This window comes from Eublepharis macularius, chromosome 8 (genome assembly GCF_028583425.1).
Source record: "Eublepharis macularius isolate TG4126 chromosome 8, MPM_Emac_v1.0, whole genome shotgun sequence".
NCBI classification, from domain to species: domain Eukaryota; kingdom Metazoa; phylum Chordata; class Lepidosauria; order Squamata; family Eublepharidae; genus Eublepharis; species Eublepharis macularius.
In genome coordinates this window covers 96476718-96500545 of record NC_072797.1, presented here as the reverse complement: position 1 = coordinate 96500545, position 23828 = coordinate 96476718, and the positions used below count along the sequence as shown (strand labels likewise).

Genomic DNA, 23828 nt, shown 5'->3' with positions numbered 1-23828 from the left:
AAAATTATACCGCATTTGTAAAATAATTCATATTTGTACTGATGATCTGTATTCTGTTTATATTTGAAAATAATAAAAAAATTAAAAATATAAATGCTTTCAATCTTTTGTGATCTTTGAAGTAAGTATAAGAAAGAAAACTGGTCGCTACAGAAAAGTTTGTTACCAGATGGAAAGAAGCAGAAACTTGTGAAATGAACAACTCACTACTTCCTCGCCAAGGAAAAAAATGTTAACAGAGTTCCAGTTGAAGCAAATTCTGAGTTACCTGGAACTTTTTCACATTAAGGAGCTCTTTACTTTACTTAAAAGTCTGGGCAGGGGGGAGAAATGTTTCCACCTTTTCCAACCCCTACTCATAGCATTGCCTATCAATATTTTAAAATCTGTTTTCATGACTTTGAAATATCCATTTCTCTTGTCGTGCTAACACTGAAATCTATAAAAGATTAGTGATGCAATCCATTTAGCCTTTATGACCATATAAGAAAAAGGGTAAAGCATCTACCCTCCTGCGAATCATTCTTAGAAGCAAGATTTTTTTTTTAAAGGCTGGCTTTTCCCCCAAACACCAAGGATCCTTCTGCAACAATATAGCTGATATGAACTGCCAAAATAGTAATTTAATCCTCTTCCTCAGAAGCCATGCTAGATTATCCATTGCACTGGGTGGTATTTGGGAGCCTGCACCTAAACACATGAATCACAACAATGCTTCTTTGTGCTTTAAAGTGGCTTGTGTTTACATGTAACTATCTGTGCTCCTTGTGGTATCCTTCAAGGCCTTATACAAATAAACAGAAGGAGACATTTCTGAGAGTGCACTGACCCAAGATACCTGACAATCAGTTTACTGAATTACATTCTTGCCAGCTGGCTCCAACCAAAAATGTAATGATTCAGCAATTTAATGGATCCTGAGTTTGGCAACAGTCCCTTAGTAAACATCATTTGGGAAATAAAACGATCAGGCTCAAGTCTCTGGCAGGTTTTCTAATTGTTTGCTTCTGGCATAAACCCAAAAATGGAGTAGGCCTTGACTAACTGCAGACTCTCTCTTAGAGCACTTTGATTCTTGAAGCAAATTCGCTGTGTACATGATGAAATGACTAAGTTATCAGGAGAAAGCAGAGCTTTAAACGGACCTTGAATATGAAACTTATCTTGCATAATAATTCTAATCTTTGCACAGATGTTTATTTTTCTACTCTGCAACACTAATGCTGATTCTCCTATACTGGGATTGCCAATCTCTAGATGGGGGTCTGGATATTTCCTCTGGTCTCCAGACAACAGAGGTCAGTTTCCCTGGAGAAAACAGCTACTATTATACCCTGCTGAGGTCTTTCCCCTCCACAAGCCTCCCGAGGCTCCACTCCCAAATCTCCAGGAATTTAAGTAAGTGAATAAATTCCATTCCTTACTTGTCACTTTTATACATAACTGTGAACTTGCCTGCTGTTTTTATCTTTGTGAAGTTGAACGGCTGGTATGAATATAGTGATCTATTTTAAGGCTGCACAGAATTTCTGCACATGTTGATTTTAAGGACAAATGTAGAGCTTGGAGTGAGGTAGGAAGACTTCCTGAACACACACCCGTAAGTAGATTTCATCTTTTCAAAGTGGTTTACTTCTGTTCATTCCTTCATCATCTGCTGCTGCTACCTGATTTTCTGGTAAAGGCTTGCTTTTTTCCTCTTCCTAAAATATGCTGGCCAATCAAGAATGATACTGTGGTAATAGTAGGTAGGTAGCCAATCAGATTTGGCTATGTGATATCACTCAGGGCAGAGTCGAGGCAATGCTTCCTGAATTTGAAACCACTTTCTTTTCCATTCAAAGCACTCTCTGAAAAGTTACCTGGGGGTGGGGGATGCTGTTGATGGAGATGAAAATGTTCGGGAGAATCTGGAATCAGCTTGTCTTTAAATAATGCTTGTTTTAATGCTTGCTTTTTATACTACTACGTATGTTACTTAGCTTGATCTCTGAACTTTGCTTTCGTTGTGCTGTTATTTTACTATGTGCTGCCATTGTCCTATTAATTCCTGGTCCTACCTACCTAGCAACCAGATTTACACCTTCTATCTTCTCCAGAAACATGGGTTTTAGTCCAGTGGGACCTTAGAGAGCAGCAAGATTTTCAGAACGGAGCTCTGATTCTTAAAAGCTTACATTCTGAAAATCTCTAAGGTGCCACTGGCCTCAAATCCTGCTGTTCTACTGCAGACTAACACAGCTGTCCACCTAACTATACAGAAATATGGCATGTGCTGCAGTGGGAGAGCAGAAAGACTCATCTATCTGCAGAATCTTTGTGCCATCAATATCCTGCTTATGTTGTGATGGGTGATTTGGAATGCCATGGAAAAGATCTGGGTAGGGACTCTGTGACGGACTCAGCCTCAGATGTTGAGATTTCCAGAAGTGAAAGTATGATTGACATGTTTCCTTCCGCCCACCCCCAATGTGGCTAGCCTGAAGTGGCAGTTGTGGATGGAATGTTGGGGAAGATGTCAGTTGGAACTGGAGAGTAAACAAGAGAGTGAAAAGGAGTTGATGGAGTCTGGCTTTTGACCAGAGAGGGTCAGACGGAGAATCCTCTGTGAGAGGAAATAATGTTTGTGAAACACTGTTAGTCCTTGGACTAAATTGGGAAAAACCAGCACTAACTCCTGCTTAGACTTGAGAGATCTGGGAACTATAGTGTCAAGGAAGTGGGTAGAGAGGAGTCTTCCCTTCAGTGCCAAGAACAGGGTTATAGCTCATAACTATAAAGCCTGCCCAGTATCCAGGAAGGGTTTGTCTCAGTGGAACACCCTTAAGTCTGGAGAGGGGGGGGGAGTCGTGTTGTGTCTGTGTGTTAAAAGGGAAATATTTGTGAAGCAGTGTCCACCTCTGAAAGAAGCCCGCAATCTAGTGTTAAACCAAGTGTTTTGTGCCTCACACCAGTGAAGTTCCTATATAAAAACCTTTCTGTTATGTCAGTTCAAACATCTGCATACCTGCCTTTTGATTTTTAACCTTCTATAAATAAACCTTCAGTCATGTTTTGAACCTCTCCAAGCCTTGTGTGCCAGTTTCTGCTCTGATCTGTCCCCTACTAAGACTTGGCTGGGTAACCATTTTTAATAATCCTTAAGGGTGGGACAAGAAGGAAAGTTGAAGCGTAACATCAACCACACTACCAGAGGCTTCCCAGCCCAGTATACAGCTTCATAGGCTTAAAGAGGAGAAGTTTTACCTCAGGGTAGGGGAAGGTCAGCCTAAGCCTGAGTTGGACGTGGGTTTGTAGCAACTCATTTTGCAACTCTCTCATACTACATGTCAGGTTTTTGTTATTTGACCCTGAAAGAAACTAATGAAAGGACTTGCTTTAGTACATTCATACCTTAATAAATTAGAGTTGAACCCTACAAGTGAAGAAGAGGGATTTTTTAAATCTCCCCAAAGCTGAACTTCGTCTAAGAGAAAAATACATGCCAGTCTTGCCTTGCATTCACTCTATACCTTGTGCATCACCTAAAATAAAACTCCAATGTTGCTGATACAAGGTTTGTCATGTTTTTCTTTATTTTTTATCAGCTTTACAAAGGACCTGTTTATTGCAATTAGTCTAGGAGATACAGATTCAGAATGCCTGTTTTTAAAAAAAATGGGATATACAGGGGCAGTGCTGTCATGAGTGACTCTTTGTGGTGCTTCTGCTACAACAGAGGATACAAAGAATGTTGCACTCTGTATGTCGTCTTGATCTATTTTGCTCCTACTGCTAAGGAGAAGCAGGTGGTAAAGGAAGAACAGAGGGACTGATGGATTACAGAGGCAACGAAGGGCAAGGCAACAACTAAGAGTCCCCTAAAGTATTTTATTTTTCCTCTTATTTTTACATTGTTTTCCCACCCAGCAGCAGTTACTAGAGAACAGATAACAGCAATATGTTTCCTGTTCTCCAGAAAAGCAACATACCCTTGCAAATCTGTCATAACAGATAAATAACATTCCTGGCCATGACCAACATGTGACGATCCAGAAACAAAGCTTGGATCCAAAGAATTCCCAGGATGCTGACCTGTGCTTCTAGGAAGATTGTAACCCTGTCCCTCATAGGTACAGTCACCTCTCTTATATCAGGAATAGAAAGGGGTGAAGAATGGAACTTGTGGAACAGAAGCAGCCTACTGTGTTGGAAACTTGGATACTGAGGCATCAAAACTATTTCATAAAATACAAATGTGATACTTCTGTATTTGAAACAGAAAAGGATGGGTGTCTCATGAAGGGAAGGAGGGAGTCAAGCTGGGGACCCCAAATGGGACCCCCCTGCATTCAGTATAATAACAACATTCGATTTATATACTGCCCTTCAGGACAACTTAATGCGCCGAAACAGGACTCCCCTCCCTTAGGGCGCTGGTACACCTTGCAGTTTTAAAATACTGGAAAAGGATCAAATTTTCCAGTTCTGACTCCTTAAGTTGCCAATCAGTAAATTAGTTACTATCCAAAAACCCCACGCGGCCTTACTTTCTATCCACCATTTGCCAAAGGTATACCGTCCCAGATGACCTGTTAGGGGTCTCAGCCAACAACCTCCCACTTCAGGAGTGGATCTATAAGTCAGATGCAGTGATGGATCGGCTACCAATATCAAAATCTAAGGCATCTCATTGGTATAAACTAATCAAATTTGACCATTCAATATCTCCCTACCTAGCCAGTATTTCTCATTACAACCTCAGAGTGTCTTTCACTGCTCTGCGCTTCCAGATGATGCAGACAGCTCTTTTGGCAGGGCGTTAATTCTCACACCCCTATGGAACAATGCACCTGCATTTGTGGATTACCTACAGTGGAGAACCTTTCCTACTACCTACTTCATTATCCATTATATAGTGTACCCAGAGCTAAATTTTCAGCCAGAATCCTATCAGTGACAAACACATACTCTGAAATCAAGAAGATTGTGTTTTTGTTATCTGACACTGATAATCATGTGTCCTATAGAGTCTGTCAGTTCGCACTCACAGCCAAAAAGATAAGATCTAAGGTGGTACTGAATGAGGCTGCTTCGTGATCCCTGGGATAGTTTGGCATACTGTATTGTTTTAATTAATTTTAGTAACTTATATAAACTGTGATAAGGGACTTAATTGTCTATTAGTCAATGTTTGGTGAATTGTGACGGCCTATGGCTATAGACCGTCCCCACAACAAACACCCTGTGAGGTGGGTGGCGCTGAGAGAGCTCAGAAAGCTGTGACTAGCCCAAGGTCACCCAGCTGGCTTCAAGTGGAGGAGTGGGGAATCAAACCCAGTTCTCCAGATTAGAGTCCCACTGCTCTTAACCACTACACCAAACTGACTAAAGTATAGTTAATTACAGCCTTGCAGTTCACCAATCCCTTTGTACTAGCTGACCAGGACACAATTCCATTCCACAAAAAAGACATTAATTGCCACAGGATATAACCCTTTATCATAGTGTGTTTGTGTACTTTCACTGAATATCTGACTGACCACTGTCAGAAACAGAATACTGGGCTAGATAGACACCAAATGAAACTCTTCTGATATTCTGCTCATAACATTATATGTTTGACAGGGCACTGCTAATTAGGAAGAGAGCAAAGAGCCTAAGTTAGTTGGTTTTGAAGAAGTGGAGTCACTGACTCCACAACTGCAGGATCTGAAGCAAAGGGAGCAAAAGACAACATTGATCCTATTGTATGGAATTATTGCCCAAATCTCATATGCCTCAGGAACAAAGCTAAAACAATGCTAGGAGATCTTATGGTACCCAACTGATGTACAGATATCGTTAACATTCCTGTCTAATGATACAGCAAACACCCCAGCCATGCCTATTTTTAAATGCACATTTTTAATCTTCCATTTAATGTTACTCTTTAACAAACTCTTTACACCCTGCTTCTTTTATGCAGCTTCCTATGGTCTTTGAAGGGATTGTTAACCAAAGAATGGATCGGAGTCTCTCTGCATGAGCAGATTCAGAAACACTCCATTAAACCTTTCAGTATTTAATATAAAGAGTAATCTCTCACCTCTGAGGAGATGAGCCAGTTGCTGAGTGATTAACTCTGGCGCCTCTCGTAGAATCTCTTTTGCTACTAGGTAGGAAGAGGATTCTAGTAACTCCTGGTTGCAATCACATCGCTCTTCAGGGCTGATGACTCTGACAACAGCTGACTCCAGATTTTTGTCTTCACTATAACGCAAAGTTTTCAAAGGTTGCTTTCAGCTTCATTTTTCATTTGTTTAAACTCTAGAATGCAATGCGGCAGTTGTCGATATGCAGTTAAATGGTGATATTTTTGAATGGGATTGCTAACAAAGGTTGTTACTCCATTTTAGTAGTTGTCTCTTATTCAAGATCAACTGGAAGTAATAATGCACAGAAATCATCAGTATACTGTCACCCAGTTCTGCTGACAGGTTAACCTGTAGGGGAGATACTTGAGTTGCATTTCCCATTATGCCAGCACACACAGAGTCATGCACATTTTAAAAAAAATGTTTCAGGTTAAGAACAACATCTCCAGCTGCTGCCAGATACTTGAGTTCAGCCCCAACCATGTGATGCTGCCATTTCCTCTTTTTCGCAATTCTATAGTAGTATAAAGTGTAGATGACTGGAGAAAGCAATGGCAAACCATCCCGTAAAAAGTCTGCCCAGAAAACGTCGTGATGCAATGTCCCCTCATGGGTCAGTAATGACTCGGTGCTTGCACAGGGGACTACCTTTACCTTTTTAATAGTATTATACAGGGACACAGAACGTAGAACATGCCCACATCTGGTCATCTGTGCACAGACCAAATGAAAGGGAGGATTAGTGGTGCCTCAAAGAATGTTACGCTTTTCATCTTCCTGGAACATGTCTATATGTGAACATGTGACAGAGAAACACATGGAGAAGGCAACATTCATGCATTCAATCTGTGTCTTTAGAACTTATTGCATAAGGCTTCAGAGAATGAACTCCAGCTACGTAAACATGAAATGTGTAAATATGTGCAATAATGGTGGGAAGACTGTGGCTTAACTAATCACACCATTCTACTTACACATGATACCTTTGATGTCTAAGAGTGGCACCATCTAGTACAAAGTTTCTCTCCAGATAAATGACCAAGTCTCCAATAGAGATCAAACCGCATGTGACAGAATCCCCTACACTTCAGTCAGTCTTAAATTCAGTGACAGAAAATCTTCAGTGGTACCAAGGACAAATCTATGAAGCCGAGCATATTGGGTACATAGCATGCTACCTTGTCAGTGCACTGCTGGTCACAAGAGTCAGAGACAATTTCCCTTCATTGTTCAGCTGATTCAAATTGATTTCATCACGGAAGACATGGAGAGTCTCTGGGATACTCAGCTCCTCCAAAATAAACTTTGTTTCTGAGCAGAAGCAAAATTCTCTTCTTGGTATGTTCAATACTGGTAAACACAGGATGTCAGGTGGACTGACCTACAACAAGAGAATTCCCATGAATTAGAAAGCTCTCCATTAGTGTCAATTGCATTGTATACCTGTCAATTACAGGTATACAATGTTTACATATAAACTGCACATATAAATCTAAAAAGAGGACATAACACACAGGGAACTAGAAAATAGATGGAGAAAACAAACCAAATGTAGACGGTCAAAATATAAACGTGTGTGTCTTTAATTATTTCTTTATGATGATAATTATGCTGGGTGAAGCAAGGTGAGAGTCAGAGAGCAGGGCATGCCAGTGACAAGCATGCAGTTAAAAGGGGGAAATGGAAATCCTAGTCTTATATAGGAACAGATTAGTTAGAAAGGTGTTCTTTGAATTACTGTATTGAAACTTTAAAAGAAAAAAACAGTGTTTCATACCTGTAACTGTTATTCATCTAGGTCTTCCGTGCAGGCACACATGGAACTGCGCACGCGCAGGCCTGCCGACTTCGGAGATTTTTACAGCTCAAACCCACTAGGGGGCGCCCCTGCCTCCTAGCGCGCATGCGCAGCCATCTTTTCCTGCCGAAAAACGGCTCCTAAGAGGCAGGGCGCCCCCGACGTACCCTCAGATCCTCTTTCGCCACCGACTACAAGGTAAGTACCAAGAGAATTAGCGGGGAAGGAGGGAGGGTATGTGTGCCTGCACAGAAGACCTAGATGAACAACAGTTACAGGTATGAAACACTGTTTTTCATCTGCGGTCTTCCTGTGCAGTCCCACATGGGAGATTATATAGCTAAATACCTGGGTGGAGGTATAAATGTCTCATCACAGGAAGATTGATTGTAGGACCGCCGTGCCCACTATCGTTTCCTTCCTGTCCAGCACATCTAGGGCATTGTGCTTGACGAAAGTGTCCGCAGACGCCCAGGTCACCGCCTTGCAGATATCTTGTAGAGGGACACCTCTCAGGAGCGCTGCTGAAGCTGCTTGCGACCTAGTGGAGTGAGCATGTATCTCCAACGGACAAGGTAAGTTTGCATATTTGTAACTTAACAAAATAGCTTGCACTACCCACCGAGCCACAGTCTGAGGATTGGTTCCCATCCCCTTTTTTGGGCCCGCAAAGCAAATAAACAGGTGAGAATCTTCCCTAAAGGACTTTACCCTATCCAGATAAAACAAGAGAGCCATACGAACATCCAAGGTATGAAGGGATCTCTCAGCATCTGAAGAATGATCTTTGAAAAATACAGGTAAAGAGATTTCTTGCGATAAATGAAATTTGGACACAACTTTAGGTAAAAATTCTACCTTTGTCCTGAGGACCACTTTATCAGGGTGGATACTCAAGTAGGGGGGATCACATGACAGAGCCGCCAATTCACCTACCCTTCTGGCAGATGTGACGGCAATCAAAAATGCCACCTTAAAAGAAAGGCAATTCAAGGGGCAGGTAGCTAAGGGTTCAAAAGGTTTGGACATAAGTTTGGTCAACACTAGGGGAAGAGACCATTGAGGTACCAACAGTCTTACTGGTGGGAATAAATTGTTCAGCGCCTTCAGAAACAATTTGGATGTGTAATGAGAAAACACCGTCTTCCGATCCACTGGGGAGTGGAAAGCAGAGATTGCACCTAAATAAACCTTAATAGAGGAGTTTGACAACCCAGATTGTTTTAATCCCCATAAAAAATCCAAAACTTCAGGGAGGGGGGAAGTCAACGGGTCTAACCCCCTACCCTCACACCATTCTGAAAATGTATTCCATTTCAAGGAATACGACTGGCATGTGGATAAGCGACATGCATTCTGAAGCACATGCATTACTCCCGCAGAGAAGGCCCGTCCTGCAGAATCAGCCACGCCGTCAGTCTGAGTGTATGCACTCTATGATGGAACACCCCCGAAAGGACAGCAGATCTGGTTGTTCCGGGAACTGGTACATCCGACAGTGGAGTCTCAGAAGAGCATGGAACCACAGTTGTCTCGGCCAGTAAGGGGTTACCAGAATGGCTGGTGTTTTGTCCATCTGAATCTTGGAAAGTACCCTGGCTAAGAGGGGAAAAGGAGGAAACATGTAATGAAGACGACCGGACCAGGTTAACTGAAACACATCCCCAAGTGACTCGAGGCTGACGCCTCCTCTCGAGCAGTAGTTGGGAATCTTGCGGTTTTCCTCTGAGGCGAAAAGGTCTAAGTCTGGGGTCCCCCATTCTGAAAAGACAGGATTTAAATACTTATTGTGAAGAGACCATTCATGGGTATCGCCCCCCAACCTGCTAAGGTGGTCAGCTGTTACATTATCAACACCCGGTATATGCACCGCCACTAGCCAGACCGCATGATCAATAGCCCACTCCCAGATCTTCACTGTCTCCTCGCATAGGGTTGGAGACAATGTACCCCCTTGTTTGTTCAAATAAAACATTGTGGTGGTGTTATCCATAAGAATTTGGACTTATTCTGTACTAGATCAGAAAAAGAAATCAAGGCGTAATAGACTGCCCGTAACTCAACGAGGTTAATGTGTTCTGTGCACTCTGACTCCTCCCACATTCCATAAGCATACAAGCCCTCACAATGGGCACCCCAACCCAGGGTAGATGCATCCGTAGTAACCGAAACATTTGGCTGTCTATAACCAAAACCAATCCCAAAGAGGTTGGAATCCTGTAACCACCAATCTAGGGATAAGATGACCCTGCGAGGGATGCTCAATTTCTTCCTCTGGGAATCTTTTTCAGGGAAAAAGGCCCTAGAAAACCAAAGTTGTAAAGGTCTCATCCGAAGCCTTGCTAGGGCAATCACAGCCATGGTGGCAGCCATATAACCCAGAAGAACCTGAATAAGCTTTGCTGGTTGGAACCTGCATCTCTGAATTTTTTTAACAAGAGCCTTAGTCTTGCAGGCCCTATCTGAGGGCAAGAATCCCATATTTAGGGACCCATTGATAACGGCCCCAATGAACTGAATCACTTTAGAGGGAACCAGGTTAGATTTCTTTTGATTCACGAATAACCCCAATTTCAAACAGGTATCCAAGGTAATAGACACCTGGTTAGTGACATCCTCCTCTGATTGGCCAACAATCAACCAGTCATCAAGATAGGGAAAGATGCAGCACCCCTGAGTTCTAAGGAAGGCAATCACTACTGCTACACACTTGGTAAATACCCTAGGGGCAGTGGATAACCCAAATGGGAGAACACGGTACTGAAAAATCCTGTTACCATAGGTAAAACGTAGAAATTTCCTATGTTCAGGAAAAAGGGAAACGTGAAAATATGCTTCTTTAAGATCTAAGACCCCAAACCAGGAGTCTAAGGGTAATAAATTTAAGACTGTCTGCAAGGTAGTCATCTTGAACTTTTGGGTCTTTATAAACTTATTTAACCCTCTGAGATCCAAGATGGGGCGTAAACCTCCATCCTTCTTGTCTACCACAAAAAGGTTCGAGTAGAAACCAAGGGGGGAATCAGAAGGAGTCACCTCTTCAATAGCCCCTTTATTTAGCAAGGCTGATAACTCAGACACTACCCCAGATTGAGGTGTATGAGAGGAAAAAACAGGGAGCCAGAGACCAGGCCACTGAAAAAACTCAATTTTATAACCAACTTTAACCAACTGTAACACCCAAACATCTGAAGTGATGGCATTCCACTCTGAAAAGAAAAGAGAGAGCCTGTCCCCAAAATAGGGATCAGGTCCTTGTAATTGTCAGAACTGTTTTTGGGAATGTCCCGGTTTCTTGGACTGGTGTTGGTTATTTCCCTGTCTACTCTTGTTGCCCTGCCTTCTCCTCTGGAAGGTAGACTGTGGGCTTTGGTAGCGGTGTTGAGATTGGAACCCATACCCATAGTAAGGGTGATAGCGCTGCTGACGATTCTTAGTAAAGGGTCTATACTGAGCGCGATTAGGCTGATGCAGAACGCCATAGGATCGAGCTGTCAATCTGTCTTTCCATTTCTTAGAAAGATACTCATCCGTTCTATCAGAGAACAGGTTCTGTCCCTCGAAGGGAAGGTCTTCTACTATGGCTCTCGTATCTAAAGGTAGAGCACTGGTTCTTAGCCAAGCGAACCTACGAAGCACAAGTGCAGATAGAAGTTCTCTGGCAGATGAATCAGCCATGTTTCTACTAACAGTAATCTGGTGGCGGGACAAACGCACAGCCTCTTCCTGGATGACTCGAAGGAAGACTCTTTGGTCCTCAGGAAGCTGGGGAACAAATGTTGCTACTTTTGTCCATAGCAACAACTGGTAAGCGGCCATCATCGCCGCATAGTTAGCAATTTTAATACCAAATGCTGTTGAGGCATAGACCTTCCTTGCTAAGGAGTCAATCTTTCTACTATCTTTGTCCGCCGGAACCGAAAGGGATCCTTGCTTGGGTTTCGATTGCATGTCCTCCGTGACAAGAGAGGAGGGAGGCGGATGAAGGGATAAGAATTGACATTGTTCATCTTTGACTCTATAGAGATTTTCAATCTTCTTATTTGTAGCAGGAAGAGAGGCAAGTTTCAGGTTTAAACCTGACAGGAGCTCCACAAATCCTTCGATCATAGGGAAGGCAATTGTCGGAGTTGACCCGGAGTACATATGCTTCAAAATCTTATCTTTGGATCGTGGTTCCGAAGAAGCCACCTCAATCTCTAGCGCCTTTGCCATCCTTTGGAGAAGCTAATTGTAAGCGCAAAAATCTTCCGTCGGGGAGGCTTCCTCCGAAGGGCCAATAACTCTCACCGGTGAATCCAAGGGAGGAGAACAATAAGACCTCTCAAAGGGAACATAACCATCAAGTTCTGTATCTGAGAAAACAGGGGTCCGTCTGGATCCCCCTGGGGAAAAAGCGCGCATCAAAGGCGAGCGAGATCGTCTCCTGGAATCATGGTCGGAACCATAAGATCTCTCTTCATAGTAGTGGCGTCTAGCAGATTACGGGCTGTATCTGTCTGAACGGCGCAATCTTGGTCGACCCCTATCCGTTCGAGAGGAACACGAGGACCACGAATCTCGAGAGGGTGAATGAGGTATACCCGATGGAGTTGGGGGGTTTTCTATCATAATTACATCTGATTCACGGGACCTCTCAGATGCCGGGGTTCTCTTTGGGGAGGTTACATCCCCTGAACCTCGATGAGCTGTAGCAGTCGGTTCCGACTCGGACGCATCTCGTTGGGGAGTGATGACACTCTCGAGTAACTGTTTGTCCGACTTCGAAGAACGGTGCTTCTTCTTTTTCTTCTTCTTCTCCAAATTCGTTCCCAACGGATCCGACGGTCTCGGATCCGAAGATATTTGTGAAATACTTTGTCAGTTCGATAGCGAATCACTCCAAGGGGGTTTCAGCTCCGAACGGGGCACTGAAGCCTCCCTCCTAGGTCGATCTCCTGACCTGGAGCCCGACGGTTCCGATGCAGGCCTTGACCTCGAGATCGGATCCGATGAGGTGGTAGCGATTGGATCCGAGGAGCCACATGCCAAAGCGACCAGGGTTGGCAGTCTCGGGTCGGAACGAGCGGGAGACTGACGGGAATGAGGCGATTTCTCCGCATATCTTGAAGTCAAAGTGGTGGATTTTTCTGGCACAGGAGATTTGCCCAGCGCAGATGGATCTGTTACCGCCATAGATAGGCCTGAAGTCTACCCGACCTTTCTGCCCTGGCCTTTGGCGTGAAGGTTCGGCAGTACTTACAAGTTTGCGGATTGTGTGCCTCGCCCAAACAGTATAGGCATTGAGAATGACCATCAGATTTGGTCATTTTTCGATCACACGTCGAACAACACTTGAATAGAGCTTTCTCAGACATCTTCCAGAAACACGACAAACGCTATTCCAAAGAGCAGAGCTAGCAAGAACCTCTCAAGTCAGCGGCAAAAGAGGAATTGTGGGTACGTTGGGGGCGCCCCGCCTCTTAGGAGCCGTTTTTCGGCGGGAAAAGACGGCCGCGCATGCGCGCTAGGAGGCAGGGGCGCCCCCTAGTGGCTTTGAGCTGTAAAAATCTCCAAAGTTGGCAGGCCTGCGCATGTGCAGTCCCATGTGGGACTGCACAGGAAGACCGCAGATGAACTATAGTTCAGTCATTTCTCAGCATTAGTTCCTGATGGAACTGGGGGACTTTACATGGTCTCCTAGTCTGAGATTTTGGAGGGGGACAATGAGAAAGTCAGCAAGATAGAAATGTCAAAGGTCAGTCCATCCTTTCTTTCTACCAACCTGGTGCTATCCCTTTGAAGTGCAGACTGATACTCTTAGGGACTTCCTTCTTTCCATCTTCCCCTTCCCCTCCTCATTCTCTTCTCTATCTTGCAGCCATGAGAGCAGGATATATCTCCTGCATCTCCTGGCATCCGACTTTCGACCATTAGTTTAGAATGTTATCTCTACTCTGTCCAATCCAAAGGGTAGTTCCTTGCAATAAGGGACTATTATTTCTTTGCTAAAGATAAAGCAGGCTTTATGTAAGTTATTCCTCAACAGCACACATGCCCACATTTAACTGTACCTACTAGACTTCAGTTCCCCTACTGTAAACCAGAATATTTTATTCATGGCATCTCTTATAATTGAGGTGAATAATATGTTTCCATGTTTCCATGTAATGGTAAGCATTAAAATAATAAGATAACTTGAGTATAAAATAATTACCTTGTCAAGATAGTAGGCGTATGTTAAAGCAGAAATAAGGGAATCCACATCACAGAGTTTCTTTCCAAGGATTACGTGCACTTTATCCAGGGGTTTATTTCGACTCTAAATAGCAGAAAATAGAGATACAGACAAAAGTTATCTTATGAAACTGCTGTATCTGTTCCATAGAGCCAGGCTTATCATTCAGCAGTTACGGGACTTGAAAGTAGAGGAAGTAAGAAGTCCATAATATCTAGCATCAGCTGGAGTACTGCATCCAGTTTGATTACTCCAACAGAAACATCTTAAGGATCCCTCCCCCACATACACACCCATGTTTTGCACATCATGACAAAGTAATGGGAATGTACAGGGATCCCCTTCTTTTTATGCATATATTAGTTTTATTTAAGTAACTCAAGTCTACAGTGCCAAAGTGGAAACTTGTATGAAAAAACCAAAACTTAAACTACTGCAATAGAAGGGCTCTGGAGAAACATGCAGCTGAAAAAGATTCAGAAGAAAACATTAAGTTGGATAAATGGTTAATGATGCAAGACATATGAAGAGATACAGGAACCAGCTGTGATCAGCCTAGAGAAAAGTAGCATAGCCATTACTGAATATCTGAAAATCTATCCAAAGAAGATGGAGATCAATAGGCTTGCTAGGCATTCTAGTTCATTCTTTGTTCCATGCATGTCTTTAACTATCCAGGAGTTAGAGGTTGACTGTAAGCATAAGCATGAATTAACTCCTGGACAGAATACAGTTCAAAAATACAGTTGCCAACCTCCAAGTGGGGCTTAGAGATCTCCTGGGATTACAACTGATCTCCAGAGATCAGCTCCCCTAGAGCAAGGTGGACTGTATAGTATTATACCCCACTGAAGTATCTTCCCTTCACAAACACTGCCCTTTCCAAACTCCACCCCAAATCTCCAGGAATTTCCATACCTCGAGATGGCAATTCTATTTGGAAGTAGTCACAAATTGGTGGTAGTGCATAAGAGTGGTGAAAAGTGTGCAGGAATAGATTGAGACTATTGGCAACAAAATGACTCTTGTGAAACATTGGAATATGTGTCCCTAAATAAGATAATATGGAATTTAAGAGAAAGCCACTTTAATCAGTCCAATCACTTGTGAATATTTTTCTGTATGTAATTAGAGCACTCCTAACCTAATGCACTCACAAGATCCCAAGGAAGCTTCAAATCTCACTAATAAATCACTACCAAACATTGATAAAACAGCAGTGGGCAATAAAAACAGCAGCAATAGTAGTAAAATCAATAAAATAATCAAAACAGAATTATAAACATTTCTTTAAAAGAAAGCAGAAACATCCATTAAAAAGGCATCAGTGGTTTATTTTACAGAGTATCAACAAAAGCCCGAGAAAAAAGAAACATATTCACATGGCACTTAAAACTAGACAGGCCATATCCCAGGCAAATATTTGTGGGAAGAACACTCCCAAAGTCATGTGCTGCCTCATGTTACCAGGTCCCCTGGATCTCAAACCGGGGGACGGGAGTAACACTCAGGGATACTTACCTCAGAGCTCTTCCTTGTTGCACTGGGAATGATATCATGGAAGTGCTCTGTAGCATGTTCTGGAGCTCCTAGGTCCATTCCTCACACTTTTTCCCCCCGCCAGCCAGGTGAGAGATGGAGGCTGGGAGCAGGGGATCCCCTGCCCCTACCAAAGGACTGGTAACCTTACAGCTATCGCAGAGTAGGCCTTATCTGTTCTAGCCATCCAAGCCTTAAGTGTGATGGGCTCTGATTAATACACCTGACATATAACTGGAATACCATGGCCAAGCCATACTTCTGAAAGAAAGCACTAACCAGAGGTGGCTGAAGGAGCTTTGTGCCACAGAAAAGGCCAATTAAAAAAAATTCCAAGGGCCTTAGACAAACCTGAAACTAGCTTTCTTCCTAGGGTTGCTAGCTCTGGATTGTGAAATTCCTGAAGATTTTGAGGGTGAAGCCTGGGGAGGGTGTGGCTTAGGGGGGAGAGGCATCAGCAGGGTATAATGCCAGAGAGTCCACCCTCCCAAACAGTCATTTTCTCCAGAACTGGTCCATGTCGCGTTGTAATTCCAGAGGATCTCCAGCTACCACGTGGAGGTTGATAAGTACCCCATTGCCTCCATTTCTACGATTCTTTCCAATGTTTTCAAACAAATGAAAAAGAACATATTAGCCAAAGAAACAGGCATCTGTTTAAGAGCCAAGTGATTAGATCAGACTACCTAAAAGCAGCTTTCAAAAATGACACTGTAGGGAGAACAAATTGTTTTCAGTGGTTTCCACATAAAGGCCATAACATTTGAATTGGCCTTCATCTACTCTTACCAGCCACATTTTCAAATATCTCTTTTTCTGCATTTGGAGGGAGGCAAAAGATATGTAATTTAATATTTATGTGTACAGATGTATTCTGTCATTTTTATACTGTAAGCATTTAAAGCATTCGAATCTCATAACTATTCACACTATGAAAAGCAAGAAAATTTAGTTTAAAATGTATCCGTTACTATCCTGTGAAACTGGAAACTTTTTTTCTTTTTAGAAGTTTTAAAGGACTTTTTTCAACTTGATAATTAATGTTTAGCTTTTTATCTAGAAAAAAATTCACTATGCAGGAAGGATCTTATGTCTCCCAAGAACTTCATGTCTGTATTTACAAAAAAAAACAGTCTCTGGGTTTGCAATTGTATGCCCGCTTACTGGCCCTTTGGTCACAACTTACTTTTGAATATTAGTGCACCAGATTGGATTATTCTATTAAATAAAGACATGGCAACATTTATTTTGTAATTGGAGAAGTAACTTTTGTTAACACAGCCAAAATTTTTAAATTTCATCTGCTACGGACTGAATAAAAATGGGGGAAAAGTAGAGTCCTTTCCAAAATGTTTTGCATAGGGTTGCCAGCCTCCAGGTAGTGGCTGGAAATCTCCCAGAATTACAACTGCTCTCCAGGCCACAGAGATCAGTTCACCTGGAGAAAATGGCTACTTTGGGGGGTGGACTCTACGGAATTATGCCATGCCAAGGTCCTTTCCCTCCCCAAACCCCGTTTTCTCCAGGTTTCTCCAGGTTTCACCCCCCATATCTCCAGGAATTTCCCAGCTTGGAGCTGGCAACCCTAGTTTCGCAGTACAATCCTAAACAGAGTACCTCTGCTTGGGATTATACTGTCAGTCTTATAGTTGATAAGTGGAGACAATTACCTGACAAATGCTACTTTTCCATAACAGGAGTATCATTTCTGTACTGCCCTTAACTAAGCGCCATTATTAATGTGCCACAGATCTGTTTCTGTTCCTTTAAGCGTACCCTTTAAAATACTTTCATCATTAGTTTGGCACTGTATGGCTTAGAGGCCACTCTTCCATAAATCTGACATTTCTATCCATGAAAGTGAAAAGTGGTCTAGTACGCTATTGCTGGTGGCGAGTAATCATCAAGCCATCATATTCATCAGAGAGAGAGACAATGAGGGCCAATGAGGGAGGAATACACGTGAGTCTGTTCACTTGCCGTTCAAGTGTCATCCATCACTTGTAGCTTGGCTCTCAGTAAGAGAAACAGGGTATGAGACCACAGTAGGATCTGAAGCAGGATTCATCCTGTGCACCTCCTTCTAGCTCCAGGGAGAGCAACCACATTATCAAAGAAGTCTCTTAACAGCAATAGGACAGAACAGATCAGGTGACATCCCCTTCATAAAGTTATCTCAGGCCATTTTCACATGTCTTTAAAATAGCATGATACTCATGGAAGGCTGCCTGCCAGCTTCCTCACGCAATGTTTGATGCCGTCCGTTTACAAAGAGGCAGGCAGCAAAGAAAGCGCCATCATCACGGATGGCATCAAGGAAGCCAGCAACCTTCCGTGAGTATTGCGCAATTTTTCAGACGTGTGAAAACGGCCTCAGACTTGCTTGGTAGTCTGTGAAGTTTACTTGTGATGCCACCTATACAGCGAGTTGCCTTGTTGAACTTTCTGACCTTTTTTCTCCCTGTGCATTGCAACACATATGGAATGCCACTTCTAATTTGACTGAAGCTATATCTGACAACCAAACCAATATCATATACTTCTATTCTCTTTTTTTCCCCTTTGCTATTATCCCTTCAGAGGCTAATGGGATTCTCCAGTAAGGCGCCAACTATATCTTCCAGCATTGATTATTTTGGGTCAGTAACAAACACAAGACAAATAACTCACATCAAATTGCTCGGCCTGCCTTGCTGTTATCAAAATTCCTCCACTTTTAGCAAAAATAATGCTTAAAGCATTGTATTCCCAGAAGAGCTATGTTAAAAAACACTTGTGCCCACTGGTTCCTTTAATACAAATGATCCAGCTTTTTTCTGTCTTTCTAATTTAAGACCACTGATTTAAGCACCATAATACAAGTTGTTCTGCATGTTTAAATTTTCTTTTTCAGATGCAGCAAACACTGGGGAAACATTTCCTCTCCCTAGTGTGCCAACTGAACTGGCAATGAAACACCTCTGGATTGTGCCTTCTAGCATCATTGCAACTATTTATCTCTTTTAGAGAACAATAGCTGCAAGCCAACTGCCTCTTGGCCTCCCACCACCAAAATATATGAACAAACATAGTCAATGTAGCCTAGAGGCATTCAATTAGCTATTAGAAAATACTGCAAGGTCAAACTTGAGCTTTTCTTTTCAAGATCAGAGAAAACTTCCCAAATAATTGATTCTGCCTTCTACAACCACAAATTCCCAGATTAATGCAAGTTCAGAGTAAGAAAAAGGAGCAAGTTCCAACCTAGAAGAGTGAAATATTTTCAGATAATGACCAAAGAGCCTCAAAATTGTTTTGCAATGAAATAGTCAGGGAGATAACCAATAGAAATGTAGCTTAAGAAAAAAAAGATTGGCTTATAACTATTCTGATTATACAGCATAAAATAGACTAAACAATGCCCTGATGCACAGAAGTAATCAGAATTAATATAGTTGAATTGCATCAGGAGATGAAAATACGATCCTGCTTTACTGAAAGACCACACAAGTGACATATTTTGCAAGAGGCACCTTCCATCAGATTTAATTGGTATGCCCGCTGCATTACCTTTTGGGGAAAAGATCACAGGGTGTCCATTAGGCACACCCAAGGGACAGCCTAGGGAGACAGAGGTGGAAGGGCACTAAAAACAGAGTCCTGCTGCTACCCTGCCCAGCCCACCCACTGCATCAGAGTCTGCTGTGGCAAGCAGCAGCTCCACTTGGTTCCAGTGGGTGGCTAATGGGGAGCCTGCTCCTTCTTTCCCTCACTCTTTCAGGTGGATGGGGAAGGAGACTATTCCTCTTTCCTTCCCGTGTCCATTGGGGTGTGGCCCTTTTCCAGGGACATTTTCCCTTCCCAATCCACCCATTTGAGGAAGCATGGCACCACAGCACACCTCAGCCCTGGGCTCAGTGAAGGCAGCACAAGTGAAGGCAGTTTCCAGCACGGTGAAATGGGGGAGAAGGAAGGCAGCGGTGTCTTCCCCACTGTGTGGGGGTGGAAAGTAGTTTCCCCACTGTGTGAGGGGAAAGAAATGAAATCATTTGTCTGTGGAGCAAAAAATCTTGGGCCACTATTAACCATTTTTCAATGACAATAATAACATTTGATTATTTGTATACTACCCTTCAGAACAGTATACTCACTCACAGCGGTAAACTGCCCACTCACAGTGGTTTACAAAGTCTGTTACTATTACCCTCACAACAATCACTCTGTGAAGTGGGTAGGACTGAGAGAGCTCCAAGAAGCTGTGACTGACCCACAGTCACACAGTGGCTTCAAGCGGAGGAGTGGGGAATCAAACCTGGTTCTCCATATTAGAGTCCTGCCACTCACTACTACACCAAACTGGCTCTCAAACTGATGTCTTGATTGCAATGCATTCTCTGTGGGGCTGCCTATGAAAGTGTCTGGAAACATTAATTTATTTAGAAGAATACAACACCCAAACTATTAACTGGAATTTGGCATAGGGAACAGAATCCTCCAGTGGGTGCAAGAGTGAGTGGGGGTTGTTTTGGCCAGTTCCCCCTTTTTGTTGCAGCGATCACCTTCAACAACAGCTTTATGGGTGGTGCAGAGGGATGCTGGGAATAGGAAAATGTGGGAAAGATCCACTTCCACTACCGGTGACATTTGGATAAAGGAGCTTTAACTTTCTTCTAGGTTTCCAAACTTTCAGAAAAGGAACCCATATACAAAATTCCTTTGCCCAAACTAGCACTGTCTTGATTCAAGTAGCTTTGTAGATGAGCTTTCTCCTCCTCTCCAGAATTAGACTGGAGATGTATCACTACATATATAGCAGTAGTATAGGACTATGGGATAATTTTAAATGGACTAGACAGAGTCACAGGGTTTTGTTGCTGTCTCCTGGAATACAGGATTTGGACTAGTGTTGCCTGTTTCCCAAAACCTCAGGCTTCACATGGCTTACATCAACTACCCAGAAAAAAAGGAAGTCGCACAGCACCAGTAGCTTACACATATTAAACTACTGACAAAACCTTTAGTACATGCACAGTGGGTGTAACCTTCTTTACAGCCTGTTGTTCTATCTCACTGATTTTTCTCCATGCTCTCAACTTTCCTAATTTGCCCTTAGAATATAGGGTTTGCTAAGATCTTAGCACAACAAAAATATTTATTACATGATATGTACAAGAAAAAAAGAAAAATCCACTGGAACAACCTCCAGCCAAACAGACTATCCAGCCTGCCCAGACAAAAATGAAAATTGATACAACAGCACGGGAAGATTTTTCAGCAAAATGATTTTCTAAGCCTGAATAAACAGTGCGTAATCAAGCTGTTTAGAATGGTTGCTAGTAGAGAGGAAACTGAAGTACAGCAAGAAAACAACCTGCTTCCTTCCGTTATCTTATCTTTGGCAGCTGGAAATACTGCTTTTTGCATGGCAAGTAATCTGGAATACTAAAAATACACAAATCCACATTTTCAGCAAATGGAGTGTATCAGACAGAATACAACTCCCTTCTTCTCCCCTCCTTTATGGCTACTCTATCAGTCCTTAATATAAATATTCATACTAGCCCAGAAGAGCTGGGCTACCCATTCACACCGGTTTTCACGGACAAGATTCCAGGGATTACTACACATAAACCACAGCCCCAGACTGAGTATTTGTTACTTGGTAGCATCCTCTTGTGCCATCTGTGACCTAATCTACCACCACCTTTAGCCAGAAATCCTACTGCCTGTTGCCTGCCTGTTGCCCTGGCCTGGCAGCCAGAGGGGTTAAGATAATTAACTCCTGGCCCCTTTAAAAGTAGAGTAGAAACTCATAAGAGTGCTGCAACCATATCTTGTTACCACTTGCAAGGACAACCAAAATGGTAGCCTAACTCTTGTGAGAGGAAATAATATCCTGAGATTTCAGGAATCCATATAGGGCATGTGTAGCCTGCCACACTATTTTTAAAGAGGGTTGGAACAGTGAAGAGGTGAGAAGGATAGCAGCAGTGGTGAGGCAAGCAAATGGCTGGACAAGTAGGTGGCTACTGCAGCAGCAGGCAGAGGGCAGCTACTGCTGCTATTGTCTCAGGTGACAAAAGGTTTTGAACCACCACTGAAAATAGGAATTTAGGAGAGGCCTTAGATGTGTTCACCTGGAACATCCAAATTCTGCAAGCAGCACTTTAACATAAACTCATCCCTATGATGTAAACAGGTATAACAGCAAGACTAACAGATACAATTTAGTTAATCCTAATAAAGTAGACTACATAGATTTTGTTCTTATCCGGGAGGGGGGGACGGGTTGGGGAGGTGGACCAATATGGCTGTTTATAACTTCTTTTGTACTACATGAGGTCTAAAATAAGTGGGGCGGTTTTCTTTCCAATATCTCCTGCCTGCACTTCCATTTCAGCACTTCCTGTGTGCAGTGGCAAACATACAGAATCTCGAGCAGCAGACCTCTAGCCTGCCTAGGAGATGACTGAGTCCACTAACATCTGAAATAGCTTCATACAAGAATTCAAAACAAATTAGAGAGAAAATGAGCAATGGGCAATGAGAGGGGATAATCACATCACAGTAATTTCACTATTTCAAGAATGTCAGACTATTCTCATAGAATCATAGAGTTGGAAGGGGCCATACAGACCATCTAGTCCAACCCCCTGCCCAGTGCAGGATCAACCTAGAGCATCTCTGACAAATATTCATCCAGCCTCTTCTTGAAAACTGTCAGTGAAGGGGAGCTCACCACGTCCCTAGGCAGCTGATTCCACTTTTGAACTACTCTGACCGTGAAAAAGTTTTTTCCAGCCAGTACCTTTGTGCATGTAATTTAAGCCCATTGTTTCAGGTCCTACCCAATGCTGCCAACTGGAACAGCTCCCTGCCCACCTCCAAATGACAGCCTTCTCATTTGCATCAATTATCTCCTGTCCCTTATATGTGGAATGTCCCCCTGCCCCTCCTCAAGATATTCACAGAGATTGGAGCATTTGTTTAAACTGAGTATACGACCTAAGCCAGCAGCTTCCTTAGTGCAGGAGCGAGGGCAGAACATTTTCTTAGGCTATTTCAGTGTAGGTTTTTAAAAAATTAAACAGTGGATTACATTCACACTGGCACATGTCTAGAGTATATATGTCTTTAGGCCATAGATGGAAACAATAGTGCTATGAGTTTGTTTTTCTGTGAAATTATTACATAAATCCTATGCAGAACTACTCCGATTCCCGTCTAAGCCAAGAGAAGCAGTTGAGCCTTTAGATGACAAAGAAATAAAAGGATTGTTAACATGTCCTCAGTATTAATGCTAAAAGATTGCTAAAGGAAGATGGAGAGATGGCAGAGAAGCCCTCAAAAGGCTTTGGACAAGGTACCTTACCAGAGACTTCTAAGTAAGGTTAGCAGTCATGGGATAAGAGGATGGGGCCTTTTATGAATTAAAAATTAGCTAAATGAAAGGAAGTAGAGAGTAGGAATAAATGGACAGTTGTCACAAGGGAGGGAAATAAGCAGAGGAGTTCCACAAGGATTGATATTGCTGTTTAATTTGTTCATAAATTATTTATAATTTGGATTGAGCAGTGTAGTGGCCAGGTTCACAGATGACACAAACTTATTCAGGATGGCAAAACCCAAGGCTGACTGCAAAATGTTCCAGAAGGATCTTCACAAATTGGGTGAGTGGGCATCAGGGTAGCAAATGAAATCCGAAGTGGATGTGTAAGACAATGCATGTTGGAACAACAAATCCCAACTAAGTACATGCGAATGGGGTCTCAAATTGCTGAGATTTAGAGAAAAAAAGAATGTGGGTGAGAGTGGATACTTCAATGAAAATGTCAATGCAGTATGCCACAGTGATGAAAAAAAAACAGCAAGAAAGTGAAAACACACAAGTAGGAAGCAGTTGCTAATTAACCAATTCAAGAAGTCAAAGGCATATATCAAATACAGAATATTATCTTCATATACAGTCAAAATTTCTCACACAGTCAACATAATATTGCAAGGTAAATTTCAAACAATTACAGTATCATGATGGTACAGCATAAATACAGTCAGGGAGAACATCCCACGGGTAAGCTTCCATAAAAGATTACAAGGTAAGTTGTAAAAAAGTCATTTTAATAATTTTTCAGGTGGAGCAGATGAAAGCCAAAGGCACATCGAGTCACCCTACACACAG

At 42.6% G+C, this 23828-nt stretch overlaps 1 protein-coding gene across 1 annotated transcript in view; it reads right to left on the bottom strand.

Moving 5' to 3' along the window:
* PRUNE2 (prune homolog 2 with BCH domain) overlaps window positions 1-23828 on the bottom strand; it is a 180085-nt gene that overhangs the window by 133245 nt on the left and 23012 nt on the right. The window contains exons 2-4 of the mRNA XM_054987592.1: window positions 14111-14215; window positions 7295-7497; window positions 6068-6231 (exon numbers count right to left, since the gene is read on the bottom strand). Coding sequence (XP_054843567.1) covers window positions 6068-6231; window positions 7295-7497; window positions 14111-14215 — 472 coding nt within the window. The remainder of the gene's footprint in view (window positions 1-6067; window positions 6232-7294; window positions 7498-14110; window positions 14216-23828) is intronic.